Source organism: Rhinolophus hipposideros (genome assembly GCF_964194185.1).
Source record: "Rhinolophus hipposideros genome assembly, chromosome: 6".
NCBI lineage: Eukaryota > Metazoa > Chordata > Mammalia > Chiroptera > Rhinolophidae > Rhinolophus > Rhinolophus hipposideros.
The window spans coordinates 8,374,122-8,398,296 of record NC_138052.1 but is presented as its reverse complement, the minus strand read 5'-3'; the positions used below and the strand labels follow the sequence as shown (position 1 = coordinate 8,398,296).

At 50.6% G+C, this 24,175-nt stretch overlaps 1 protein-coding gene across 1 annotated transcript in view; it reads right to left on the bottom strand.

Annotated features, from left to right (window-relative positions):
* The window catches only part of TFCP2L1 (transcription factor CP2 like 1), a 50,939-nt gene that overhangs the window by 5,668 nt on the left and 21,096 nt on the right, over positions 1–24,175 (bottom strand). Inside the window, exons 3-13 of the mRNA XM_081050749.1 lie at positions 19,174–19,250; positions 18,557–18,662; positions 17,789–17,895; positions 16,492–16,644; positions 13,277–13,387; positions 10,576–10,667; positions 9,045–9,099; positions 8,868–8,961; positions 6,694–6,784; positions 5,616–5,719; positions 2,822–2,964 (exon numbers count right to left, since the gene is read on the bottom strand). Coding sequence (XP_080906875.1) covers positions 2,822–2,964; positions 5,616–5,719; positions 6,694–6,784; positions 8,868–8,961; positions 9,045–9,099; positions 10,576–10,667; positions 13,277–13,387; positions 16,492–16,644; positions 17,789–17,895; positions 18,557–18,662; positions 19,174–19,250 — 1,133 coding nt within the window. The remainder of the gene's footprint in view (positions 1–2,821; positions 2,965–5,615; positions 5,720–6,693; positions 6,785–8,867; positions 8,962–9,044; positions 9,100–10,575; positions 10,668–13,276; positions 13,388–16,491; positions 16,645–17,788; positions 17,896–18,556; positions 18,663–19,173; positions 19,251–24,175) is intronic.

The window sequence follows — 24,175 nt, the reverse complement described above, 5'->3', positions numbered from 1 at the left end:
ACATTACATTATATTATATTGACCTGGTCTTATAGTAAAATAGTCTTATAGTAAAATAAGACCAGGTCTTATACTAATTTTTGCTCCAAAAGGCGCATTAGAGCTGATGGTCCAGCTAGGTCTTATTTTCAGGGAAACATAAACTGTATTAACCTGAGTGCAGGTATTGGGTACTTTAAATATTCTTTAAACTGTACAAGTAAGTTTTATATACTCTTTGCACATGTATGCTGTATTTCACAATATAAGTGGAAAGAGGAAGAAAAATACAAATATATACATAAACACGCACACCACACTCACACACTAGCCAACATGACAGCAAAACCCCTTTCCAATTTAGAAAAGTGCAACCCACATTTTACTGCCTGCTGTGGATTACTGTCCCAAATCCTGCGAATGCATCCCCCTGTGGACCCCTGACCCTCTCTGCAGGGCCTAATGACGCGTGAAGTACCTTATTCTATACTGCTGGGCTGCTCCCTCTAGGCTCTTGGCAGCCCAGCCACTTGGGCATGCAGAGCCCTAAGCAGAGCCCACTCGGGCTTAATCAGTAACTCCCTTGTTTAATTAAGTGCCCTTGCACCGCAGGGGCTGCTCCGCGGCTGGCCGGCCGCCTCCAGTGCTCCGGGCAATTAAGAACCAAAGGTTTCCAATTGATTTGGGGTTACAAGGCAAGGAGACTTCAGGGAATAAGAATCGCCTACTTAGCTGAGGTGGCATTTGAGTTCTGTTCTCTGCTTCACTTGCTTAACTGCCTACTCTTGAGGGCACAGGGCAAGCTGGGGAAGGAACTTCCTTCAGGGACCCATGAAACTGCAAGGGTTCCGCGCATTCTTGGCTTTTGTCTTCATAGAAGGAAGTCATTCTGAATTGCAAAGTGACAAGTTTTCCATGCTACAACAACAACCCACCGCTCAGGGCAGTTTCACCTTCCTGGCTACTCTAAAGCAAGTTCTCAGGTCTGGAACTCGGGGCTTCATTTTCTCTATCTGTGAAATAGGGGTTAAAAAAAAATAGCTGCATTCGATTTGAACATAATGATATGGAAGGAATTCTGAACCCGTGACAAAAATAGCAAGTTGCAATAAATGTTCAGCTGGAGCTCTGTTGTGTGGTTTAAAAAGCCGCACCCACACACACTCAGGCACATAACAGACACGTGCACAAAAATTTATCTGGCAGAATCTCATCAAACTTAATATAAATTCTTCCAGGAAAAGAGAGTGGGGAAGACAAAGGCCTTTCATGATTTGCTTCTGCTGTTCTACCTTGCTTGACTTCTTGCTCTAACTGTGAATTACTTTGTAATTTAAGAGGAAGGGAAATACCAGCTTTCCGACCTCTAGGATGAACTTTCCACGAACTGGAAACTCCCATTTAAGGAGCTCCGGCAAGTGTAATGTGAAGGGGCAATAGGATTATTACTAATAATGACAAATTATGAAATAAACAGACCATTGTCAAATGTAAAGGCCTCTCCATCACTTGCTCCCAAAAATAACAAGCGCCTCGCACTATCCGTTATAACATTGGCTGCTTATTTAGCATCTCCTGGTAACCTAACACCGTTTTCTCGTTTTATCTTTACTACAACTTGCTCGATGGGTACAATTATCCCCATTTTTCAGATGTGGAAACTGAGGCTCAAAGAGGTTAAGTAAATTTGCTCAAGGACACTCAGCTACTAGGAGTCAGTTCCAGGTGGGGACACCAGTCCACTTCCAAAACCCACATTTTCTCTACTTCCCCAGCCACCATTCCTGTACCATTTCCTCTATAATCCTCTACACAGAGGCTTTCAGAGTTCCCACAGCTGGCTTAGGGCCTGCTGGGGGCTCCCATCACCAGCTGTTTATTTTAAAGGCTTCATTTCAGGAGCGGTTGGACAGCCTGCTAGCTCAGAGCTTGGGCTCTGCATCTGGACAACTAGGGTTCCCACCAGAGCTCCACCCTTTACCAGCGGTGTGACCTGGTCAGCCTCACTTAGCTTCTCTGTGCCTCCGTTTCCCACCTGTGAAATGGGATAATCGTAGCCCCACCCCCTGGGAAGGCTGTCAGGATTAACTGAGTCACTATGTGTGCACTCAGAACAGTAGTGGGGACACAGTAAGATTCAGTACATGCTCGCACTCCCTACTATTATTATTAAGAGGAGAGGTCCAAGACAGAACAAGCTGACTAAAAGCCTCTGTTCTACAACTTATAGGAATGCCTCAGTGAGTCAGCAAACCTAATTAATAACCCCCTCCGTAGCCAGGAGTGGGATCAGGTCACTTGAGGACACACTTCGAGGAGGGCCCTCTGCCAGCGGCGGCTTGTGCCTTACACAGGTCTCGGTGGCAGTGAAAGCCCAGGAAGGCTATGGCACTTCACCATTCGGCAGAGGAGGCCTGTGTTCTCGCTGGGGAGCAGGCCTCTCCAGCGCCCAACCTCCGGTCCATTTCACTCTTCCCTGGGCCTGCTGCCTGTCCCGGGTGATCACCCTTCTCCCTCTCCTGACTCCTTCAGCCCTCACCGTGAGCACCTGAGTGCAGAGGTGCAGTGTGTGCTCCTGGCTCCTGCAGGACACCTGGCGAGGGTGGGGTGCGGAGTGGACACTTGATGGCTATTCAGAGCCCCGCCCTGGCCTCAGCGCTCTCTCCTTCACAAACTTCCGGCAGCCACTGTCGCCGAGAGCAGGTGGCATGTGACATGCAGATGAAACCTGCCTGCCACCTTTAGGCCACAATCATCCCCAACCCCCACAGGGTGCATTTGTGGTGCAGCCCCTGCTGCTCCAGACCCCCGCGCACTGGGGCGGGAAGCCGGCCGCACTCACCTCGTTGCTGACCACCACGTGGATGCCGGTAGGGCCCTGCCGGTACACTCGGTGGATGTGCTGTGGGGAGATGCTGTACAGGTTGGCAATCTTTTCAATCAGCTCCAAGGTGGTCAGCTCTTCCAAGAAGATGGCGTGGTACACTGCGGAAGGAACCAGGCTTTCTATAGCACAAGTGCCTGCTCTGTAAGGCGCCTGCCCACCCCCACCCCCACCCCCGCAGGAAATCAGTGACCTGCTCATCAGGATGTCCATGCCCAGCCTGATCCCTTGGGCTCTGGCTGTAATGGGCACGTTTAGAAGCCATATGGCCTCCGTGCGGCCCCTCGACAGGTGAAAAGATGCCAGACTGTGATTCTTTTTCCTGTTTCAGTCTCTTTTGGGGACTTATGTAAACTGTAGAATTCCTCGATCCATCCAGACCCAGTGACACCCATTTAGGGGTGGCAGCTGGAGGGAGAATGGCTGGCAGAACCTGTATTTCTAACAAGATTCCAGTGACGCTGACGTGTGGCCAGAGGAGCACCTCCCTGCAGGAGGCAGGAGAAAATCCTATGTCCCCTTTCCTTCCTTTCCGCTTTGTAAAGGAATTAGTGGGTGGCTTCAGGGGCAAAGAGTGAAACTGAAAGATAATAGCTCCTTGACAGCAGAAGACAGGGGGTCTGGCACCTGCCCTTCTCCAGAGCACAAAGTGTAGTCTGCTCAAGCCCTGTGACCCCAAAGGGAGGCAGGGGGCACTAGCTGTCATCAGCCTGTCAGAAGCTAACAGCGACCCTTAGGTTGGAAATGCTTCCTTACACCAAACCCCACCCAGCCAGGTAGGAGCAAACTCCGTGGAAACCCGAGTGGGTTACTCGATGTTTTGTGCCTCGAGTTCCTCAAAATTAAAGCACAGCTGGGTTACATTACAAGCTCCCAAACTCTCCCCTAAACTAAGGAAACTTTCATGCCAAAAATCTGATCAGAAGCCCAACTTTAAAAGCGCGTGCACGTACACACACGTACACACACACACACACACACACACACACTATCTCCCTCTGAAAGGGGTGGCAGAGACCACAGGGTTCCAGCCGTGTGACAGACAGAATTGCCCTTCCATGAGTTCAAACAGGCTGACCCCCTGTTAGATTTTGTTCAGAGGACGTGGTCCCCTGTGTGCTGGTCCTTCCAGGACCGACTCCAGGCCACTTTCCTAAGATTCCTCCTTATAACAGAATTCTAATTGTTCCCTTTTGGCAACAATTTTACTCCTCAAACAAATCAGACTGCTGGCAAAAAGAGAACTAGAAGGATTGTAGGCTGGCACCTTTTGTTGTAACCTTTAGTCCCTGACCTTTCCCTGCGCCCAGCTGAGCATGGCCACCAAGAGTGCTTGGAGCTAGAAGAAGGGTAGGGTGGCCACTCCTCTGAATTCCACTCATCAGGGGCCATGGAGTGGGGGAAGGTGGGGGCAATACGAGGCTCTAGATCAGGCAAGCCGGGGTTCAATCCTGACTCTGCCACACGCTGGAAGCAAGACCCAGGAAAACCTGCACAGTTCCCAGAGCCTTGGTTGTGTGCACTGCCAGCACCCACATGGCAGGACCAGCACGGCTAAATTACACACTGTGCACAGAGCACCTGCCCTGAGCAAGTGCGTGCACTCAGCTGCCCTTTTCCTGTGTGGGAAACACGGCACCTGGGGTCTGCCCTGTACAGGCTAACAGCTGAAAAGCAGGGGGAGGACCTGGACCTCCACCCGAAATGTTCAGAGGCCGGGCTGAGGGCTCAGAAGCCAGCTGCCAGAGTCCAAATGCTTGCATCTGGCTCAGCCATTTACAATACTATCATCTTGGACCAGTCAACGGCTCCATACCTCAGTTTCCCCCACAGTGAAACAATATTAGCAGCAGTTCCTACTATGAGAAGCAAAGAAGTGAATGTGTGCAAAGCCCTTAGGACAGGGACTGGCTGGGCACTCTTACTGATGTGGGCAATCGTACTGATTGGGCATTCCTACTGAGCTGCAGAGAGGCAGACAGCGTGTCCCCTCTGCAGACGATACACTGAGCAGTGACTACGCAGGTCAAGATGGGCAGCTCACCAATCTCTCAGCACTCGCAGGTGCTCAGAAGTAAGCAGCTCCATATGCGTTGTTTAACTGAAACGTCCCACCTCTGCAGGGAGGTGCTGCTACCTTCATTTTACATGCGTGGAAGCTGATGTACAGGCCCTGGTACCCTGCCCAAGGCCACAGGACCACTAGGTGCTATGGCCAGCACTGGTATAAGGACAGCTGATCTCAAAGCTGAGTCCTCTCTCTCCTCAAACTGCCCCAGAACTGCCAACCCAAAAAAGTCCCATGCCCCTGAGATGCTCCAAGACCCCTCAGCTGTGCTCCTTAGCCCTAGTGCAGCAACCCACCCAAATGACAAAGACGCATCCGGCCATGAAAAATCACAGGAAATCGTGCTCCTGGGATTACAAACATCAAGGGACACTTGTCACCCCCTGGGAGCCAGAGGCCCAACTCCCCGTGCTACCAGGAAGTAGCTCAGCGGCTTTGGAGGACACACACCCTCTCTGGGCCTGTTTCCCCGGGTGCTAAATAAGTAAACTAGGCCAAATATCCTGGGGGACGCCTTCCACCTTAAACATGTCAATCCCAGGATGCAGTTTAGCGAAAAATGGTCCTGCAAGAATCTAGTGTGAGGCAGATCAGGGGAATGTCCTTAGTGAGACTTGGGTTGTTTCTTCTGTCCCTTTGCCGCCCCTGTAACCGGCCTGGTGGGGAGGGACCCTCACGACTCACCACACAGACTATTGTCCCCGCTGCCATCCCGCTTCTGCTGGAGGGGCGCTCGGCTCTGCTCCAGCTCCTGACAGACATAAATGGTCATCTTTGGCCTCACGTTCCTGGCAGTAGGACAGAAAATAAATAGCAGGTATGGGGGACCAAGCCCTGGTGCTCCAGAATGTTCCAGAACACAGGATAGATACAGCAATGGGAAGGACTAGGAGGGGAAAAAAGAAGGTTGTGGGGATGCACAGAACGCCTTTCATGGTGGGGGTGGGAGCAACATTCCAGCGAGGCCAAGAGGGGGCTCTGCCCACAACACGAATCTCAAGCTTTGAAGCACTTTTCAGGGTGCTAAGAGCAAACACTTGCTCTAATTTACTCTGCAGCAGGCACCATTCTCAGAACTTTACACGTATGACCCGCTTCACCCTCACACCACCTACGCGGGAGCAAGAACCATCATCCTCATTTTGTTGATGAGGAAACAGGTTCGTGGGGTTAAGGGCTTTCGCCTGGTGCAAAGCTCCTAAGACGCAGATCCAGGCCCTCTCTCTTACTCTAAAACTGTGCTGTCTGTGGGCAGTTATTAGAATTTAAATTCATTAGAGTTAATTAAAATTAAAACTCAGTTGGTCAGGCACAGTAACCTCAGATCAAGTGCTCCCACGGCCGCATGTTGCAGGGCTGCTGTACTGAACAGCGCACCCCAGAACATTCCCACCATGGCAGGAAGCTCCATCAGGCACACTGCTCGGCAGTCCTGAAACCTACTGCATGAGGCTGAGGAGCCTGGCCAGTCCACGGCTCCCTACAGCAAGAGGTAGCTTGAAGCCCGGGACCATGCAAGTGTCTGGAAACCTGCAGAAGTGGCTAACGGGCCAAGATTCAAAGGCCAAAGCTCCCCAGACTGAGAAGAGGGAGGGGCTTTCAGGTAGGTGTGCTGTAGGTGGCTGCATGTCAGTCACAGCGCCTCACTCACCTGCTGCAGCCTGGCCCACGGCCCTCTCACCGGGACTCCTGCACTCGCCCCAGTGGAGCCCCTTGTCCACTTCCTGCCACACCCCGCCTCCAGCTGGAAACTGGCACCCACCTGCCTTTGATGGCGTTGAAGAGCCGGATGCCATCTGCAGGGCCACAGATCTGGACCAAATCATCTCGAGACATCTTTAACAAGTCAGCACCTGGGCAGGTAGGTAAGTGGGGCCACCCGTTATGTGGGACATAAAGAAAAGGTTCCATCCCCAAGCACGTGCAGACCCTGCCCCAGGGGTCAGGGTCAGGGGACAGGGAAGAGCTAGCCTCACTTCAGTGGGCAGCAGACATTCCACGCAGAGAGAAGCAGCAAAGAGCCAAACAACATCAGATCACAGACCAAGAGATGTCAGAAGCTAACCGACTGGCGTTCAAAAAACTCAGCACAACAAACAGGCGTTTGCGGGAGCCTATGCCTGCCCACTCCTCCCTCTGTACCTTTTATTGGCACATAATGTATGTGGCATTGATTTCAGGTGCACTTGTCTGTCTACAGAATACCCAGCTCACTGACGCAGCCATCCTAAGTGCACTGTGCACCCAGGACACAAATCAAGAGGCAGAACGTTCCCAGAATCCCGCAGGCCCCTGGCACCAGCCACGCCCCCAGCTCTGGGGAATCACTGTCCTGACTTCTCATGGTATAGATGAGTCTGGCTTGCTTTTTGAATTTTATGTAAATGGAGTTGAACAGTGTGTACTTTTCTATGTCTGGCTCCCTCCCTTCAAGTTCTGTTCAAGAGTTTATTCCTGTTGTATGTAGTTCTAGACTGTTCACGCCCATTATTAGGTATTATTCACGGCATGAATATAGCAGAATTCATGTGTCCACTTTCTGCTGACGGGCATCAGGGGTGCTCCCAGCTTGGGACCATTATGAGTAAGTCTCTGTGGACATCCTCCCCCGTGGATGCAATCCATCCTCAAAGGCCAGCGAGTCCCTTAGAGCCTCGTGACCATGTGCACTTCCCCAAAGGTACAAAGATGATACCAGCCTTCTGCTGAAAATGTGCCAATAGCCACTTGGTCCTGAGTCACAATTTCCATCTCTCCTTGCCTACTACAGTTAACACATTGTTTTAGGTACAATTCTGTAAGCACAATGGCTCCCTTTCCATTCAAGTAAAAGCCAAAGTCCTCCTGCCTTTCCAGCAGGCCCCTCAGTGCCTCTCTGACCTCACCTCCTCCCGGGTCCACTTAGCCCCAATCTCCTGCATCCTCTGCTGCATAGCCACACCAGGGAGGTGCCCACCTGGCAGCCTCTGCACTTTCCCTCTGCTTAGAAAGCTAATGCCCCCGCCCTCACCCCCAGCACCCACGTAGCTCCATCCCTTGCCTAGTTCCAGCCTTTGCTCATGGCGCCTTCTCAGTAAGGCCTACACTGATCACCCTACTCAAGACGATCGCCAGCCCTTCGGTCTCCTCCCCTGTCCAGGGCAGCTCAGGCCCCTCCTCTGAGCCCGCACACCACACTATATTGAAATGGGTGGTTTCTGTGTCTGCGCTGATTCAGAGCTTCCAGCTCCTAGAGGACGGGGTCGCTGTCTGGCCCTCCCTGCACCTTCTACCTCTAACACAAAGGAAGTTTTCGGAACAGCTGTGCTGAAAGATGGCTGGGTGCCCACTACCACAGATGTCCTTGAGAGTCACTTCTCTGCTTTTGGTCACATCTTTACTCCTTGTCACTCTACATTGACTCTACTTGGTGGCAAGGTTGACCCTTGCAGGCCACAGTCCCTGGCTCGGGGCTTCTGCCTGACAGACTCATCAGTAAGGACTTCAAAATCCTTTTAAAGAAGGAAGAACTAGCTTTCCCTTCTTACCTGTGGCTTCACTTCCCTCTCCCAGATCATGGCTCTGGACACAATGTGACCAGCAGCATTTTGGTAGGACAAATGCCAGGGAATTTGCTGAGTATACGCTGACCCACTTGGCTAAGAGGCCCCCTACCCGGCCAGACAAGAGCCCAGCCTGGATGTGAGGGCACCTTGATAAAGGTACCCAGATGGGCCTCCCTTCAAGCCACACGCGACTGGAATTTTCTAGGGGCAGGACCTGTACTCTTCGCATTTGGCCCAGGTCAGCAAGTGTAAGTAAGTGACCCACACCATTCTGGGTCCCCAGGACAAAACCACAGCCCCAGGCACTGAGGGCAAGTCCTGGAAGGGAACCGGCCTTGCTCGGTGTTTCCAAGATCCCTGTGGGCTACAAACATAACCTAGAGACGCTCACCTGAGAAGCTGGCAAACAGCCGGCAGAACTGTGAGAACCTGTTGCGGTGCAGCCACTGCTGGGCGTCCTGGATGGAGGCTGATGGGAGCAGGTGCTGCAGGCAGAGAGAGCAGGCCCTGAGATGGTGCCTCCGGGTCTGGGCGGAGACAGGCAGCAGGGAGCCCCCCAGACACTTACGTCACTGCTCACGACCAGGGCCTCGGCCGGGTGGGGATGGGTGGGTGAGCTGTTGCTGCCAAGGAAGAAGACATGGTGGTGAGAGCAGCGCATTCCAGGGCTTGTTTTACAGGAAAGCTTTCGGAGTCAGAAGCATGAAGGCAGGAGCCACCATCCAATCCCCCCACATCCCTAATTAACTCTTCGCTGTGGGCAGGAAGTTCTCCCAGCCAGTGATGACCCCTCTACCCAAGGCTCTGGGATTGTTTTGGTCAAAATTTGCCTCCCACTCAGAGTTGCCAGCCCGGCCTCAGCCCGAGGGAGGGGCAGGGGACCAGGGGGACCCTGGCGGTGCCCAGAGTGACTCAGTGATAGAGAGCAGTGGCCACAGGGGCAGCTGGACACGTTTCACTGTGGCAACAGGAGAGGGCAGAGGGGGCCCGTGGGAAATTACTGTGCAGTGAGCAAGCACCCAGTTTGTCATCCTCCATGAGAAAGACACTCTCATGGTTTTTCCTACAGCGAGGCACCCCCGACCTTCCTCAAGCGCTCCCTGAGCACTTTTTAAGTTGAGAGGAAGATATATTTAAAGATGACCCTCCCCCATGGAGAGAGGTGATGGTACAATATGAATGTACTTTTGCACATGTTCCCTGACCCTGCATGGAATTCTTACCCCCTTACAGAATTCTTACAGTGGTGAGACCGAGGCAAAGGGTGGTTAAGGAACTTATCTCCAGAGAAGTGTAGATCTAAGACTGGATCTGCCTGAATCTAAATAGGACACCTCTTCTGTCCCCCCACCTCAGAGAGGATTCTCCCCACCTTGGAAACCAAGTGCATGTCTTGCTTTCCCATTCGTAAAGTTCTCTGCCTGCCAAGCATGGGCTTTGAGGAACCTGCACACTGACCTGTTAAACCCGCCTGGCGTTCTCCCTGCCTCCCCCAACCCCATGAGTGGGATGTGCAGTTGCCATAGTGACGCAGTGGGCCCTGTACCATGCACGCTGGAACCGGCTGGACAGCTGCCCAGCAGCCCCTGCACTCCCGTGTGTTTGCAGGGCTGATGACCAGCGGCGAGGCTGCTTCTGTAGTATAAGCCCCAAAAGCCAGGACGGGGCATCCTGACCTGACCTGCACCACACCACCCTGGGAAGGCACAAAGACTCACGAAGGCCCTCACAGCCACGGCGGCCGCCCATGCGTCTGCTTGCCAAGGCCCCACCTGTCTAGGAGGCATGTCCTTCTGCCGGAACTGGCTGGCTGGCCATTGCATGACACTGACCCAGTGCCCCACTCGCCAGCCCTACCTTTACTGGAGGGAAGGGTGGCTTCTGGGCTGCTGCCCTGCCAGACATTTATAACACATGTGTCTAAGCACAAAACCCTGTACAAATGCTAAAAGCGGTTGTGAAGGCAACACCAGTTAGCCACCCTGACACCCAAACTGATGCCAGGCTACAAGAGGAAAGAAGACACAGAGAAGACAACCAGACAAGGACCCCACACCCATCATCATTCCAGGCAGTGCAAAGGGAGAAAGGTCACATACCCTTCGCCAAGGCCGAAGCTGTTTGGAGAGCCGTTGTAGCTTGGGGAGGGGGCGCTGTTCACCTGGTAGGCCACGTCGGGCCACGGAGAGCACTGCGGGAAGAGAGCACAGGGCAGCGGTGACCTGAGGGCAGCGGCATGGGAGGAGCTGGGTCCTCCAGGGTGCTGAGCCCAGGTGCGCTGGGCCCTCCCACGCAAGTATCCACTGCAGTCGACGCGTGAAACCACTGACCTTTCAACACGCAACCTGCATGTACCAGGTGCCCACCTGAGCCAGAAAAGGTGGATTACTAGGGCCACACCAAAGACTCATATATAGTAGCAGAGACCTAACGCTCAGTAGGTCATCCCGGGAGCAAGCAAAGCATGAGATGTGTCTCTGCGAGCTTCCTGGTAGTCACACCAAAGAGGGAAATATCATCAGTCACATGATTCCTGGGCCCCCGGAAAACAGAGAGAGAAAAACAAAACAGGCCAGTTGCCCACAAGTAGGTTTTCTTGGCGTAGACAAAATGGGGGTAAATGAGTGAAATAGGGTGCATTGGACCACAGACTACTCCCAAACAAAAACTCATCCTTGAAGTTCAGTATTAAAACGAGCGCTATTTGAAAACAGAATGTGCAGAGGGTCCTAGACAGACAGGAGAGGGATTTTCCTATTCACCAAGAGCAGCCGCTCTGCAACACAATGCTCAGAGTACTTACTGCACTGCAGGCATCCTGCTAGGAGCTAAGGGACACACAGAAACATGGATATGTGACGATCCTCAACCTCACGGAACTTCTGGTGCAGAAGCCAAAACCGAACACATGTGAGTGTCCCAAAGAAAGCAAAGACACACAGGCTTGGCCTGCTGGGGGAAGCCAGTGCACAAAGTACTCATTTCCTCCCATCCCTGTGATGACACATCTCTGGAGAGGGCCAATTTGAAGCATTCCTAAAGATTTGCTGTCACCCACCGAACCACAGGGTTGGTAAACATTTACCTGTGGTATGAGCGTGGGCTGGAATTTGTTGGTGTAAGTCCTAGGGGAGGAAAGCTGACGAGCTGATACAAGGGGAGCCGTCGCTTCCCAAGGTCATGGGCCAGGTGTGGATTTCAACCAACCACACCACACTGTGACAGGGACGAAGTGCACAGACCTGTCCTCCACCAAGGAAGTCACAGGGAGGCTGAGGCTCAGCTGGGAAGGACGAAGGGAGCACGGAGGGCCATGGGGGTGGCGTCACCAGCATAGGCAGGAACGAGGCCTGGGAAAAACTCACTGGTCTGAGCTCTAATCCACACAATGCCGCACTGGCACAGCATTGCTGCTGAGGTGGGGGTCGGGGCAGGGTTCTTCATGCGCGGGAGCTCTCTGGCCAGTTTCCTCAGATAAAACTCCAGTACACATCTGTCCGGGCTGCAAAGTTAGCTTCCATACTGTCTTATTGCAAATACCCTTTTGCATGTGGCTTTTTACATGTGTGCGTGCACGCACATGCACACACACACACAGCTCGTCAGCCAACACTAAGCCTCTGTCCTCTTAGATGCTCTGTGCCTGGGCCTCCCCCTTCACACAGCCTTAACCCTACCATGGACACTGCAGGGAATTACGCATCTGCGGAGGGCCTTCTGAGCAAGTCATTCAGTGAATGAATACCAACGCCTGTGAGCTGGCCTGATTGCCAAACACAGAGGGAATAGTTGATTTTTTTGTTTTAAAAAAAGCAGAGCCTGGTTAAAGAAAAAGAAAGAAGGAAGGAAGGAAGGAAGGAAGGAAGGAAGGAAGGAAGGAAGGAAGGAAGGAAGGAAGGAAGGAAGGAAGGAAGGAAAGAAAGAAAGAAAGAAAAGAAAAAAAAACTGCACTAGCAGTGACCTGTGACAGGAGAAAAAAGGGCCAAAAGTACTCTGGACGAAAGGATGGTTGGAACGGGCTGGTGTTGGCATGAGGGTTAAGAGAACACGCCTTCTAATATCTATCCAAACAACAAAATAGCAAGTGTTCATACCATCTGACCCAGAGCTCCCACTCGGGAATGGAGGCCTGCAGACCTTCTTTCCATGTGCAGAGCTTCTCGTGCACAAGCTTCTTCACGGCACCCTGTCTGAAAAGGCGTGAGTCTGGAAACAACCAAACGTCCACCCACAAAATGAAGGCCATCCACAAAATGAAGGCGATGCAGCTGGACAAAGAACTACAAAGTTCTCTATGAACAGATAGGGAACAGACTGCAATATATTCTACTAAATAAAGGAAGCAAGTTGCAGAACAGTATGTCTATGTACACTGTTGGTGTGGGGGGAAAAATGAGTATGAATTGGCTTCATTTGCAGTGAAAGTCGGGCTAGATACAGAAGGAACAGAGATGCTGGCTGTCCTGGGGACAGAAACCGAGAGGCTGGGACAGTGTTGGGAGAGATTTTTCTGATGTACACTCTTATACCTTTTGAATTTTGGACCTATGACCTATTTTTTAAACAGCCAATACCCTGATTTTGCAAAGTGCCAATGGTAACAGAAAGCTAGAAATTGTTTCTGAAAGACTTTCCCGGCCAGTGGGCCCCATCAGATGAACACAGCTCCAGCCCTGGGAACACACCACAATTTAATGGATGCTCTCAAAAGAAGCATTCACCCAAGGTAGGCAATTTCCCAAGAATCTAACCCGACAGAGTCTCTGGCCCACTCCTGGCAGAAGGCCCTGGGAGGCTCACCTCAGTGAGAATGGTGGTTTCATAGGATGGCTGGTACTTCTCCTTCTCTTGGGCTGTTCTTTTCTCCATCTTCTCCCGGTCCGTCTTTTGTTTCCGGTCAGCTCCCTTTGGCTACAAATGCAGAGCACAGGGGTCCGATTAGTCCAAAGCAGGCAGAGGCAGCTATTGGCGGCAGATCCAGGGCTGAGCGGTGGCCCCCAAAGCCTGCACACTCCAGCCTCCCCTGAGGCACAGAAGCCCAGGCAGGATGTCACAGACAGGACAGCAGCTCTCTCACTTCATAGGCATAAAACACATGGTCTTCCTGCCTGGAACGCTTCCCCTCTGAGGGAACGCAAAGCCCACTACTGGGTCCTGCCATCAGACTGCACACAGCATAGTACCTTGAAAACATCTTTACCAATGGCCAATTGCTTACAGAAAGGAACCCTCAGGAGCCACAGCAAATCCTAATGTGCTCACTGGGTTACCCATGGAGCCCCAGAGGAAGTGAAGGCGCCAGGGGCTGCTGGTTGGGGTTTGGCTGGCGCGCACAGGCTGAGATCCTGGATCCCCCAGGAAGGCCTCAATGCCCCCAACCCCCAGGACTCCTGCTGCTCCCAGCTCACACTCCACATGCAGGGTAAGGTCTCCACTCGGACAGAGCCTATCCTAGGCACCAGAAAACCTGAGGAACTTGCAGGTGTCCGGACCTCACAGGGTCATTATTCCCCTCATTGACATGTGAGGAAACTGAGGCACAAGCGATTCATCAAGACTGTAGAGGGTCCAAGTGTAGACCAGGTAAGGAATCCAGGTGAGAGAGCCCAGGTACACACCACCACCATGCTGGCCCTAGCAGGCTGGCTAATGGGAAGCTTCTGGACTCACACTTCCTAGGAGTTCACAGTCCTGCCCCAGGACTGAGCAGTTTTACTGTGTATACAGCAGACGGCAGAACAGTCAGTGATCAAACTTCATTCTCAGGTTCATTGACAGCTTTGAGGATTTTCATCCTGCATGCACCTTCCTCAGTGTACAGCTTTTGGATTCCAGCTCAAGAAATTTTAGGAAACCATGCTCAGAGTGACACCCACGCTAGACAGAGGTGTATTTGCAAGGGGTCTAGTGTTCAGTGGGAGAGCTAGGCATGCAGCCATCAGACCTCCATCACCTGCTCCACCTCATAGCTCCTGTTCCTGAGAAGAGGCCCAGAAGCCGCAAAGCAAGGCGGGGTTCATTAGTGCAGGCTGAGCCGGCGAAGCACATGGCAGTCAGCCGCAGTGGCACCTACAGGGAGCCGGCTGGTCAGAGAGGGGCCCTGCCTTCCCTTTCAGAGACCCTGATACCCCACACAGAGCCCCAGGACACAACTCCAAGAAGCTGCGGGCTTCCCAGGAACTGCGGTAACCAGGGGTGGGAGATGATGGACAGTTTGGCTGGGCTCTACCCGGTGCTTGCAAACACCTGCTTGCACTGCTTCCGTGAACAGGCATGGGTAGATGGGCGGTCATGCTTCCTCTGGCATTCTGAGGAGCCAGTTCCCTGCAACAGGGGATCCTACCCCCTGCAGGAGGTGCTGAGTCCTTCCTTAGGTCGCTCAGATTCGACAGCTTCCAGCCCAGGTCCGCAAATAACAGCTGGCATGTGGTCAAGGAGCCTGGTGGGCAGGGCCCTCACTGCTGAGCTTCTGCCTCAAAGTGCAGAAAGGAGAGCTAGTGGGGGCCACAGGAAGAACAGGTGCTCCATGGGTAGAGACCCCACCCGGCTCCTCTCTCTCACTGCCCAACATGGTGTCTGAGCCGCAGGGCACACGGTGTGAGGGCAGCGGAGTACCCTGGATACCACTGGACGAGTAAACGAACCACTTCCTGGGGGCAGGTGTGGTCTGTACACGACAGGGAGAAAGGCATGAATGGAGGACTGAGAAAGACCCCCAGCAGTGCAGTTGTGGAGATGGCCACAGTGAACCGGAGATCCTGGCACAGGCAGTAAGACCAGAGGCTGCAATGCTCACTGCACCGTGCTCAGCACAGCACTAGCCCTAATCCCAGGGACCTGGGAGGGCGTTGCCTTACATGGCGAAAGGGGTAAGTGGGCACGGGATTAAGACTGCTAATCGTGTGAGATTAAACTAGGAAGATTGTCCTGCATCACCCCGTGGGCCCCCTGTAATCACAGGGCCCTTAACAGTGGAAGACGAAGGGAGAAGAGGCGGTAAGAGTGGCGCAGTGTGACAGGGTTCAGCCATCTCTTGCTGGCTCTGAAGAAGGAGGGAGGGGCTGCGAGCCAAGGAAAGCAGAGGCCGGGAGAGACTGGAAAAGGCCAGGAAGGACACTCTTCCCTGGAGCCTCCAGCAAGAAAGCAGCCTGCTGACACCTTGACTGTAGCCCAGTGAGCCCCATTTCAGACTTCTGAGCTCCAGCACTGACTGACGATAAATGGGCGTAATTGTAAGCCACCGAACGTGTGGTGATTGGTTACAGCAGCAACAAGACACAGAGTGGAGAGGCTCAGCTTCCTGTGGAGGCTGATGTCAAGTCTTCAGACTCCTACAGCAGGTTTCTGAGGACTGCTGAAAGACAAACTCAATCCTGCCACCACCTCTCCCTCCCACCCGGGTGGCATTACTAACTGACCAAAGCTTCCCATCCGTAGAGCCCAGCCAGGCCCCGGAAGCCTTTGCCCACAGCCACGGGAGGCCAGATCCTATCACTGCAGATGAGCCGGCAGCCCGGCTGTGTGGTCTCCGACGTGCAGACCCATCAGCTCTGGCTGTGCTTCTATAGCTGCTGTGATCAGAGTGTTCCCCAAGTCAATGCCAAGTGCTCACTGTGCACCAGGCTCTGCAGACGGCACCAGAGAGGTAAATGGCTCAGTCCCTGTTTTCCCTTGAGAGGAAAGTCCAAGGGCTTCCTTGGGAGGAAAACAAAAATCTGAAATGTGCAAATGGAATCATTCTTATAAAGGAGAGATGAGTACTGACATCTGTGATGAAGAAAGCTGAGGGGGTGCCACCCTGGAAAAGACGCCCACAGCGGGCAGGCCTGTCATGCCAGGACATGCAACCTGAGCTTATCAGGAGTGCAGGTGGAAACCTGGGCTAAGGGTCGCCAAGCTCCTTGCTGGGCCTCCACGTGGAATCAGGAGAATGTGTTGGCATCACTGTCCAGAGCGGTGAGCAGAGGCGGACTGTGGGCACGTGACCACAGGTGGGAGTGGCGAGGCCGTCCTACCTTGAACACCTTGATCTGGCAGCTGGCCGAGTGCAAGTGCTCGGTGTACTCCCCATTGTCGTTCTGCTTAAATGTATCAATCTGCACTCGAAAAGGCACTCCCTTCTCGCCGCCATGCTTCCTTGGGGTGAACTCTGTGCTGATACAGTGCACCTGGAAAGGGAAACGTGCGACAGATAGCAAGATGGGGGCAAGAGTGGGCTCTGGAATCCCCGAGGGTTCCTCTCCAAATGCAGGTTCCCATCCTGCCTGGTCAGGTGCGGACCTGCCTCAATCTCCCTGCTGCCCCCCAGGCTGACCCCAAGCACTTGCAGACCCTCACTTGGGCCAACGACCTCCCCTGCACTCTATCCACAAAGGACATGCCCTCCCACCTCTATCCCTTGACCTCGAAGGCCCTGCCTGACCAGCTAAGCCCTCACCATTGCTCTAGGCCCACTGACCCCAGTAGCCCGCCCTCATTCCTCACCCAGAGACCCCTCCCTTGGCAGACCTACAGACTACAGAACAGGGACCACAGCTTCGTCCCAAACGGCCTGCTGTCCAGGCTACTCGGGCCAGGCCAGAAGCATAACCAGAAGGCTGTACCATTGCTGTATTTCTGTAAGTACCTGCTACATAAAAGGCACTTGATATATATTTATTGATATAATACTGTTTGTTATACTAATATGTTATAATGATACGATAATATTGCAATACTTTTCAAATACAGTACAAATACTGTAATTATGGGGGGAAACAATTCACCAACATCTATTGAGTGATTACTATGGGCCAGGTACTGTGTTAGGGCTTTAGGTTCATTATATGATTTATAAGACCAGTAGGGAAACTAAGACTCTCAAAAAGTGGACACACAGCGAGTGAGCGAGCCGGGGACGAACCTCTAAATGCAGCAGTGGTCATGCCCTTAGCTAACTCTATCTGCTGTCATGTTTACCACAAGGCTAGACCCACACAGAGGCTTGATAATTAAATATTTTAATACAAACTATTATGGAACATTTTTTCACTTCAAATTATTTATGCTAGGAATTACTTATTTTACAAAAAGCTTACATATTCATAAGCAAAACCCATAAAGACTTCTAAAATACTCCAGTCCTTTTCTTAACCCGGTGACCAACTAGCTCTGATGATACAACACTCCACCCTTCCTCCCCTTTCGGCCTCTTTCCTTGCAACAGAGAACAGGAGCCAGGCAGGGCCCTGCAGAAGAGTTGGTTTTAAGGAACTGAAAAATGGACCCCAAAGCTCTGGCTTCCCCACAGAGGGTCACCTCCTTCCTATTTACCTGAATGAACGCAGAGGCTCTCTTTGAAGGGTCCCACAAAAACTCGACTGCATTCAGCTGAGTCGGGCTGGCCCTGGGGTCCAAGATACCAACAGACAGTGGAATATCTGCACATACATACACACACAAAAGTGCAATTGTCAGCCACTCCCAAATATTGACGGAAGGACTCTCATTACAGGTCCAAATTCCTTAGCCACAATTTGAAATGCCAAAAGTTCTCAAACTTGTTTGGCAGAAAGCCTGACTCGAATTGCCATGAAACTCTTTAGTCTTTATGCCATTTTGTGTAAACAGTCATTTTATTTTGCTGCAAAAAAGAGTCGTGTGCCTGATTGCCCGCTGGAGGCCTTCCCCAGTGCGGTGGGTCTACACACCGCCCCCTACTGTCATCGTAACTTCTGAATTCTAAAACCCACGTGGCCAGGAGGGCTGTGGATAAAGGGCGGGGGACCAGTGCCCGAGCCCCTGAGATTCCATTTCTGTTGCATATCTGTGATGCTCTTCCTTCCCTTCATCGCTTATCAAAATCTTTCTGCGAAGCCCTCGCTGGAACTCCCTGATAGCAGGGTCTTTGAATTCCACCTGCCTTTCTTTTCCACCAAAAGGGGAGTTCCCCACAGCGTGTTCACCACTGCCTGCTCCCACCGGCTTCACACAAGACAGGAATGCACTAAGAAGGCTTCACAGACACAGGTCCACATGACGTCCAGGAAGAGCCCCAACGTGCAGGGGTGTTCTGGGCCTGTCCTGGCCCGGGAGACTCACCGATGTCCAGGATCCTGTCCCCAGGCCGGCTCCACCGCCAACCCTCCAGCTGCTGGTGCTCTGTGTATTGCAGTCGGCGGTCGTGGAAAACCACGCGGATGATACTCTGCGAGGGAGAGGCCGGCAGGGACAGATGAGTGTGGGGGCCAAGAGGAGCCCCCCACCTTCTGAGCCAGGCACACCCACTGCCCCTCAAGGCCGCTCCTCCTAGACCTTTCCGTCCCAGCTCTCCAGCCCCATGTGCTCCCCTACTCCCTCCGCAGAACCCCCACAACTCTAACAACAGTAAGAATAATTATGACTACCCTTTTTCCTACAAGTACGCAGTGCTTTACATATATGGCTGACTTATAAACCCTTTTGTGCAGATGAGAAAATGGAAGCTCACAAAAGTTCAGTAAGTGGCAAAGCCAGGCTGGAACCCAGAACCCAATCCATAAGCCCACACCACTCTGACTCACAAGGCTAGTCCCCTCGGACAACGTGCTGCAGGGGACAGGAAGCCACTCTCTGGAGCTTTTCTCAAAGTCCCAGGCCACTCCTGATCCCCCACAGCACACTCAGGTGCTGAGGCCCCACCCAACCGCACAGGGAGGGAGAGCGCCTGCCAGACTTACCTTGACATACTTCGTGTTCAGATCTTGAAAGTCTCCCAGCTTCCGATTCTCCAACAGTCGGATTTCATAAGATTGACCTGAAGGAGCATTAATAGTATATTTCCCATTTCTGGCTGTTTTCAAATTGGGGCTCACCCAGCTAGAGGCCTTCTCAACCTCCTTAGTGCCCGTCCAGACCTCATGGCCAAGGAGCAAAGCAGAGAAGGAAGTCCACGGACAGCTTCGATCACCCTCTGGACTGGACAACCCCATTTGTCCGGCCAGCCCTTGGGTCTAGGGCACCCCAAGTAACACACCACATGACCCTGTGAGAAACAGCACCTCTACAATTTTCAAGGAAATCGAGTCCAACAAAATACAGTTAGCATTACATTTATGGAACATAACTTCATATTTCTCTATAAAAGAATGTCCCCCATACACCTGGATGAAGAACACAGCTACTTAAATCCACATTAGAGTAAACAAGTGACCATATCTTTCCCGAGAGCAGGTTCAAAGGAATGAATAAAAGCCTGTTAAACATTGTCTCTAATTGCAGAATGAAAAGCATTTTCCCAAGTTAAAAGAATTTCATGTATTTAAAAGGGTGTGGGGTTCTATTTGGTGACATATAACCAGCACAAGCTGGTTAAAGAATATAAATGGAAAAAGATCCATCCATAATAACAACAAACTTAAAAGTATCTATGAATAACCTGAAGAAAACTAGACACCTTTTATTGGAAGATAAAATATAATTTGAATAAATGGGACACACCATGTTTCTAGATGGGAAGACCATATATCAAATGATGTCAATTTTTCCCAAGTTAAATAAAGTTTAACGACAACTCTAAAACACCCTAGCATATATCATAACTTAACAAAGAATGATTCACAAATAATAGAATAAATGATTTAAAATTGGTATTGGTAAATCTGATTAGCTATTTTAAAAAAAAATTTTTTTAAATAATGATAGACTCACAAGAAATTACAAAAATCATACAGAGTACCCAGCCCCCAGCTTCCACCAGTGGTGGTACCAGGAAAATGACCATGGCACAATACAATTAACTAAATCCAGACTTTACTCAGATTTCCCTGGGTTTTGCAGTTTTTTTCTTTCGCTTTTCATATGTGTTTGTGTGTATAGGTCTATTAAATTTTTTCAGGCATAGATTAGCTATATTTTTCAAAGTGAAGACCCTCACCTCACAGTAGATATCAAAACAAGTTACCACTAATTAAAAAGTTAATTTCCTAAGGTTTTATTTTTAACATGAACGACTATTATCAGTCAGTAGGGAAGTCCTTTCTCAACCTAAAATCATGGGGGGAAAGGGAAATCTAGCTGTAATAAAATCTTTATAACCCAGTGGTTAACAGTCTTAAAACAAGTAAAAGGGAAATGATTAGAAAAATAGTGAGACCCCTGATAGTGAGCTGAATGGTGCCCCGCCAAATGTCTATACCCTAATCTCCAAAGCCTGTGAGTGCTACCTTATATTTAGAAAAAAGAGTCTTTGCAGATGCAATTGAGTTAAGAATTGAGATAAGGAGATCATCCTGGATTGTCCCAGGTGTCCCTAAGTCCAATGACAAGTGTCCTTGGAAGAGACACGCAGAGGAGACAGAAAGGAGGCCCTGTGAACAGAAGAGCAAAGACTGGAGTGGTATCAACACGAGCCAAGGAGCGCGTGGAGCCACCAGAAGCTGGAAGAGACAAAGAGCAGATGCACCCCGAAAGCCCCCAGACAGAGTATGGCCCTGGTGGCTTTCCGACTTGCAGCCTCCCAGAACTGTGAGAGGGTAAACTGGTTGTCTGCAACCAACACGTTTGCAGTAATTTGTTGAAGCCATCACAGGAAACTAATACACCACCACCACCACCACCACACTGAATAACAGAATGGGCAAAGACTATGAAATTAAATCATTCATCCCAAATATTTGCTGAGCAACAACTACATGCCAAATGCCACGCAAATCCTAGGACGTGGAGATGGCAGATGGACAGCCGCCGTGTGTTGGCGAGCTCATCACTACAGCTTCCCCCAGGACTGGAAATGAAGCTGGCCGAGCCCAGAAATACCCCCTCAGCAACCTCCCTTTTCAGGAAGGTGGGACCCCCTCCCTCCACCCAGCTTTGAGCAGCCCATCTACAGGACCAGCGGGCACCTCATGAACACACCAAGGCCCAGCACTGCTCAGGATGAGGCTCGAGGCACATCAGGTCACAGGGAAGATGCGCGAACCCCAAACTCTTGTCCTGCCCACTTGCTGGTGACGAACTCATAGAAGGGTCTTGCTGATCTAATCCAACACTTCTAACGTTCTGAAAAGGCCAGATTTTTAACATACATTTCCAGACTCCTGAGCCAACGCTCCTTTGACAGCAACATAAAATGGAGCCTCTCACACCCTAACTGGTTTTTCCAGTGTCCTCCACCTCCCCAAGGAAGAATGTAACAAGCTCTGGCATGAGGCCCAAGGCCCAAGTGGTCATTATGTGGGTTTACAGGCACTCCAGGGCCCAATTAATACTGACCCCAGGCTCCGCAGGGCAACGTCAGCTTATGGCCGGCAGGCAGCACCTCCTGTCCCGTACAGAATAGTTCTATTAAGTGCGGCTACAGGCCCAGGGTCAGGTCTCCTCCCCAGCATCACAGACCTCATCCGTGTACTTCCCACAGATCTCCCTTCCTCAGCTGTTCCTCTTGCATGCATACTCTGCAGCCCCTCCCAGCCACACCACACCTGACTCACTGAGGCCTCCGGCAGGACAGACGTCCAGCCTCCCTCCCCATGCCTGCCTCAGTGCCCACACACTGGCCTCGCCAGCCCCGCTCACACAGCACAGCGCCATCCAGAAGGCCCCTGTTCACGGACACACACTAGCTGTTGAGGGAGGTCATGAAAGCTGAACTGACCTGAGGCACACAGGCTAAGCCGGATCATCTCGGAGCACGGGTGGGAGCCGTGGAACGTAGGCTCTGCGAAGGCACACACTGTGCCTGTTTTGCTCACCACTGTACTGTTTGACACATAGTAGGTACTCAGCAAAAGCTTAAATGTGATTTCATATTCTTTGCAATGCTATTCTGTTCTAGAACTACAGGGTTTGCAAAAGTAAGACATACTCCTGCCCTCAAAGGATTAACAATCTTTTGGGGTGTATCAAACAGCACAGGAAAAGCATTAATATAAGCAGAATTTGAAAAATCCCTCTAAGAGATAGGCAATACTCATCAGGAATGGGGAGTGGGAATAGTGAAAAAGGTTTGAGCAGAGGTAACAGTAGAGATGGGCTTTGAAGAGTGGGCAAGATTTTGATAATTGAGGCAATAATGAATAAGAAAGCAATCCTAAGCAAAACTACTAATATAGCAAGGAGGTAGTAGGAGACAGGCTTGCCTCTAGGGATCGATAACTAATAGCTTTCATCCACTAGGGGCTTACATAGTGGCAAAGTGTGCTCAGGTATTAAGTCACCCAAATCTCAGAACATGTCAATGGGATAATGTAAAGTTATAAGCCCCACTGATAGAAGGAAGCAGAGGCTCAGAGAGGTGACCTGACTCGGGCAAGCTCGCACTGCTACTAAGTGGCAGAGCCAAGAGCAGAAACTAAATCTGTTTCCAGAACCTTCCCCATTCGTTGCCACATCCTACATAGTGGGTGTCATTTGCTGGTCAGAGGACATCTGTAGGTAGTTCTACATGATCCTCTCTACTTCTCCTTTCCGGAAGCCATCTGATTCCATTTTGCACACTAAAGAAAGTTTGCCTACAGCATCTTATGGTATTAAAAGTACTCCAACCATCGGCAGCCCAAGTTAAGATGGTTTTTTCCTCCTTCCTTCTTCCCTGTAGGGCTAGCAATAAAGATGAGCCCTAGGATGACCAATTCAGCTTGCTGGTGACCTTAGATAAAGCACGTTGATTCCATTTTCTTGTCTATAAAAATACTGTTTCCTATATTCTGAACAATAACCTGGGAGGAAAAACAAATCACTACAGAAAATGATTGTAAAGCCTGTTTTCATGTCAGAATTGTGAAATGTGGAAAAAGGGAAAAAAATTGGTCTTAGACTCAAGGAAATAGGGTAACAAATAAATAACAGTTAACTGTTGTCCAGCTATGCATTGGGACATTACCAAATCCCTTATGTGCGTTATTTCATTTAGTCTTCCCAACAATCCATGAGGAAAACCCATTATTGCCCCCATTTTATAGCTAAAGAAGTTAAGATCCAGTTAACCTGGGTCTCTCTGACTGATCACTTAGCCAAACTACTCCACATAATGTCTAGTTGCTTCGAAGGGTCCTTCTGGTTCTAGTATTCGAGGAGTCCATCTATAACATTTCTCCTGAATTTCTTGATATTCATTTTATTTTGTGATCCTCTTCAGCACACCTAAACCCTTCCCTCCCTTTAAGGCTCAAATCCTTAATGCCCCATGACCTCAGTTCTCTGAACCAAGAAGGACCTTAGAAGTCCATGTGGATATGTAACAACACTGTGACGTAAGGTATAATATTCATTTCCTCCTGATAAACTAGTCTCCATGAAACACATGTTCCTATCCCATTTACAGTACTCTGAACATACTATATAAAGTTACAGTAACTAAAACTATGTCATTTTTGGCATGGGAACAAGAACAAGGAGCCCACAAATAGGCTTTCAGATACTTGGAAACTTGATCTATGGCAGTGAGAAAAAAGAATGCTTTTTAAGAGTGGTATCCATATGGAAAAAATAAATCCCTACCTCACACCGCATATAACAAATTAATTCTAAGTGATTGAAAGCCATATAATAAAAGTAAAACCTTAACATTTCTAAAGAAAATATGAGAACTTTATGACTGCGGGTAGGACAGGATTTCTTAAACTAGAAACACACACACACAAAGGAAAAATGATGCCTTTTATATCATATAGGAGAACTATGTTAAAATTTATATTGAGACACTTTTTTAAATGCCAGGAGTGCTATTAATAATTATACAGT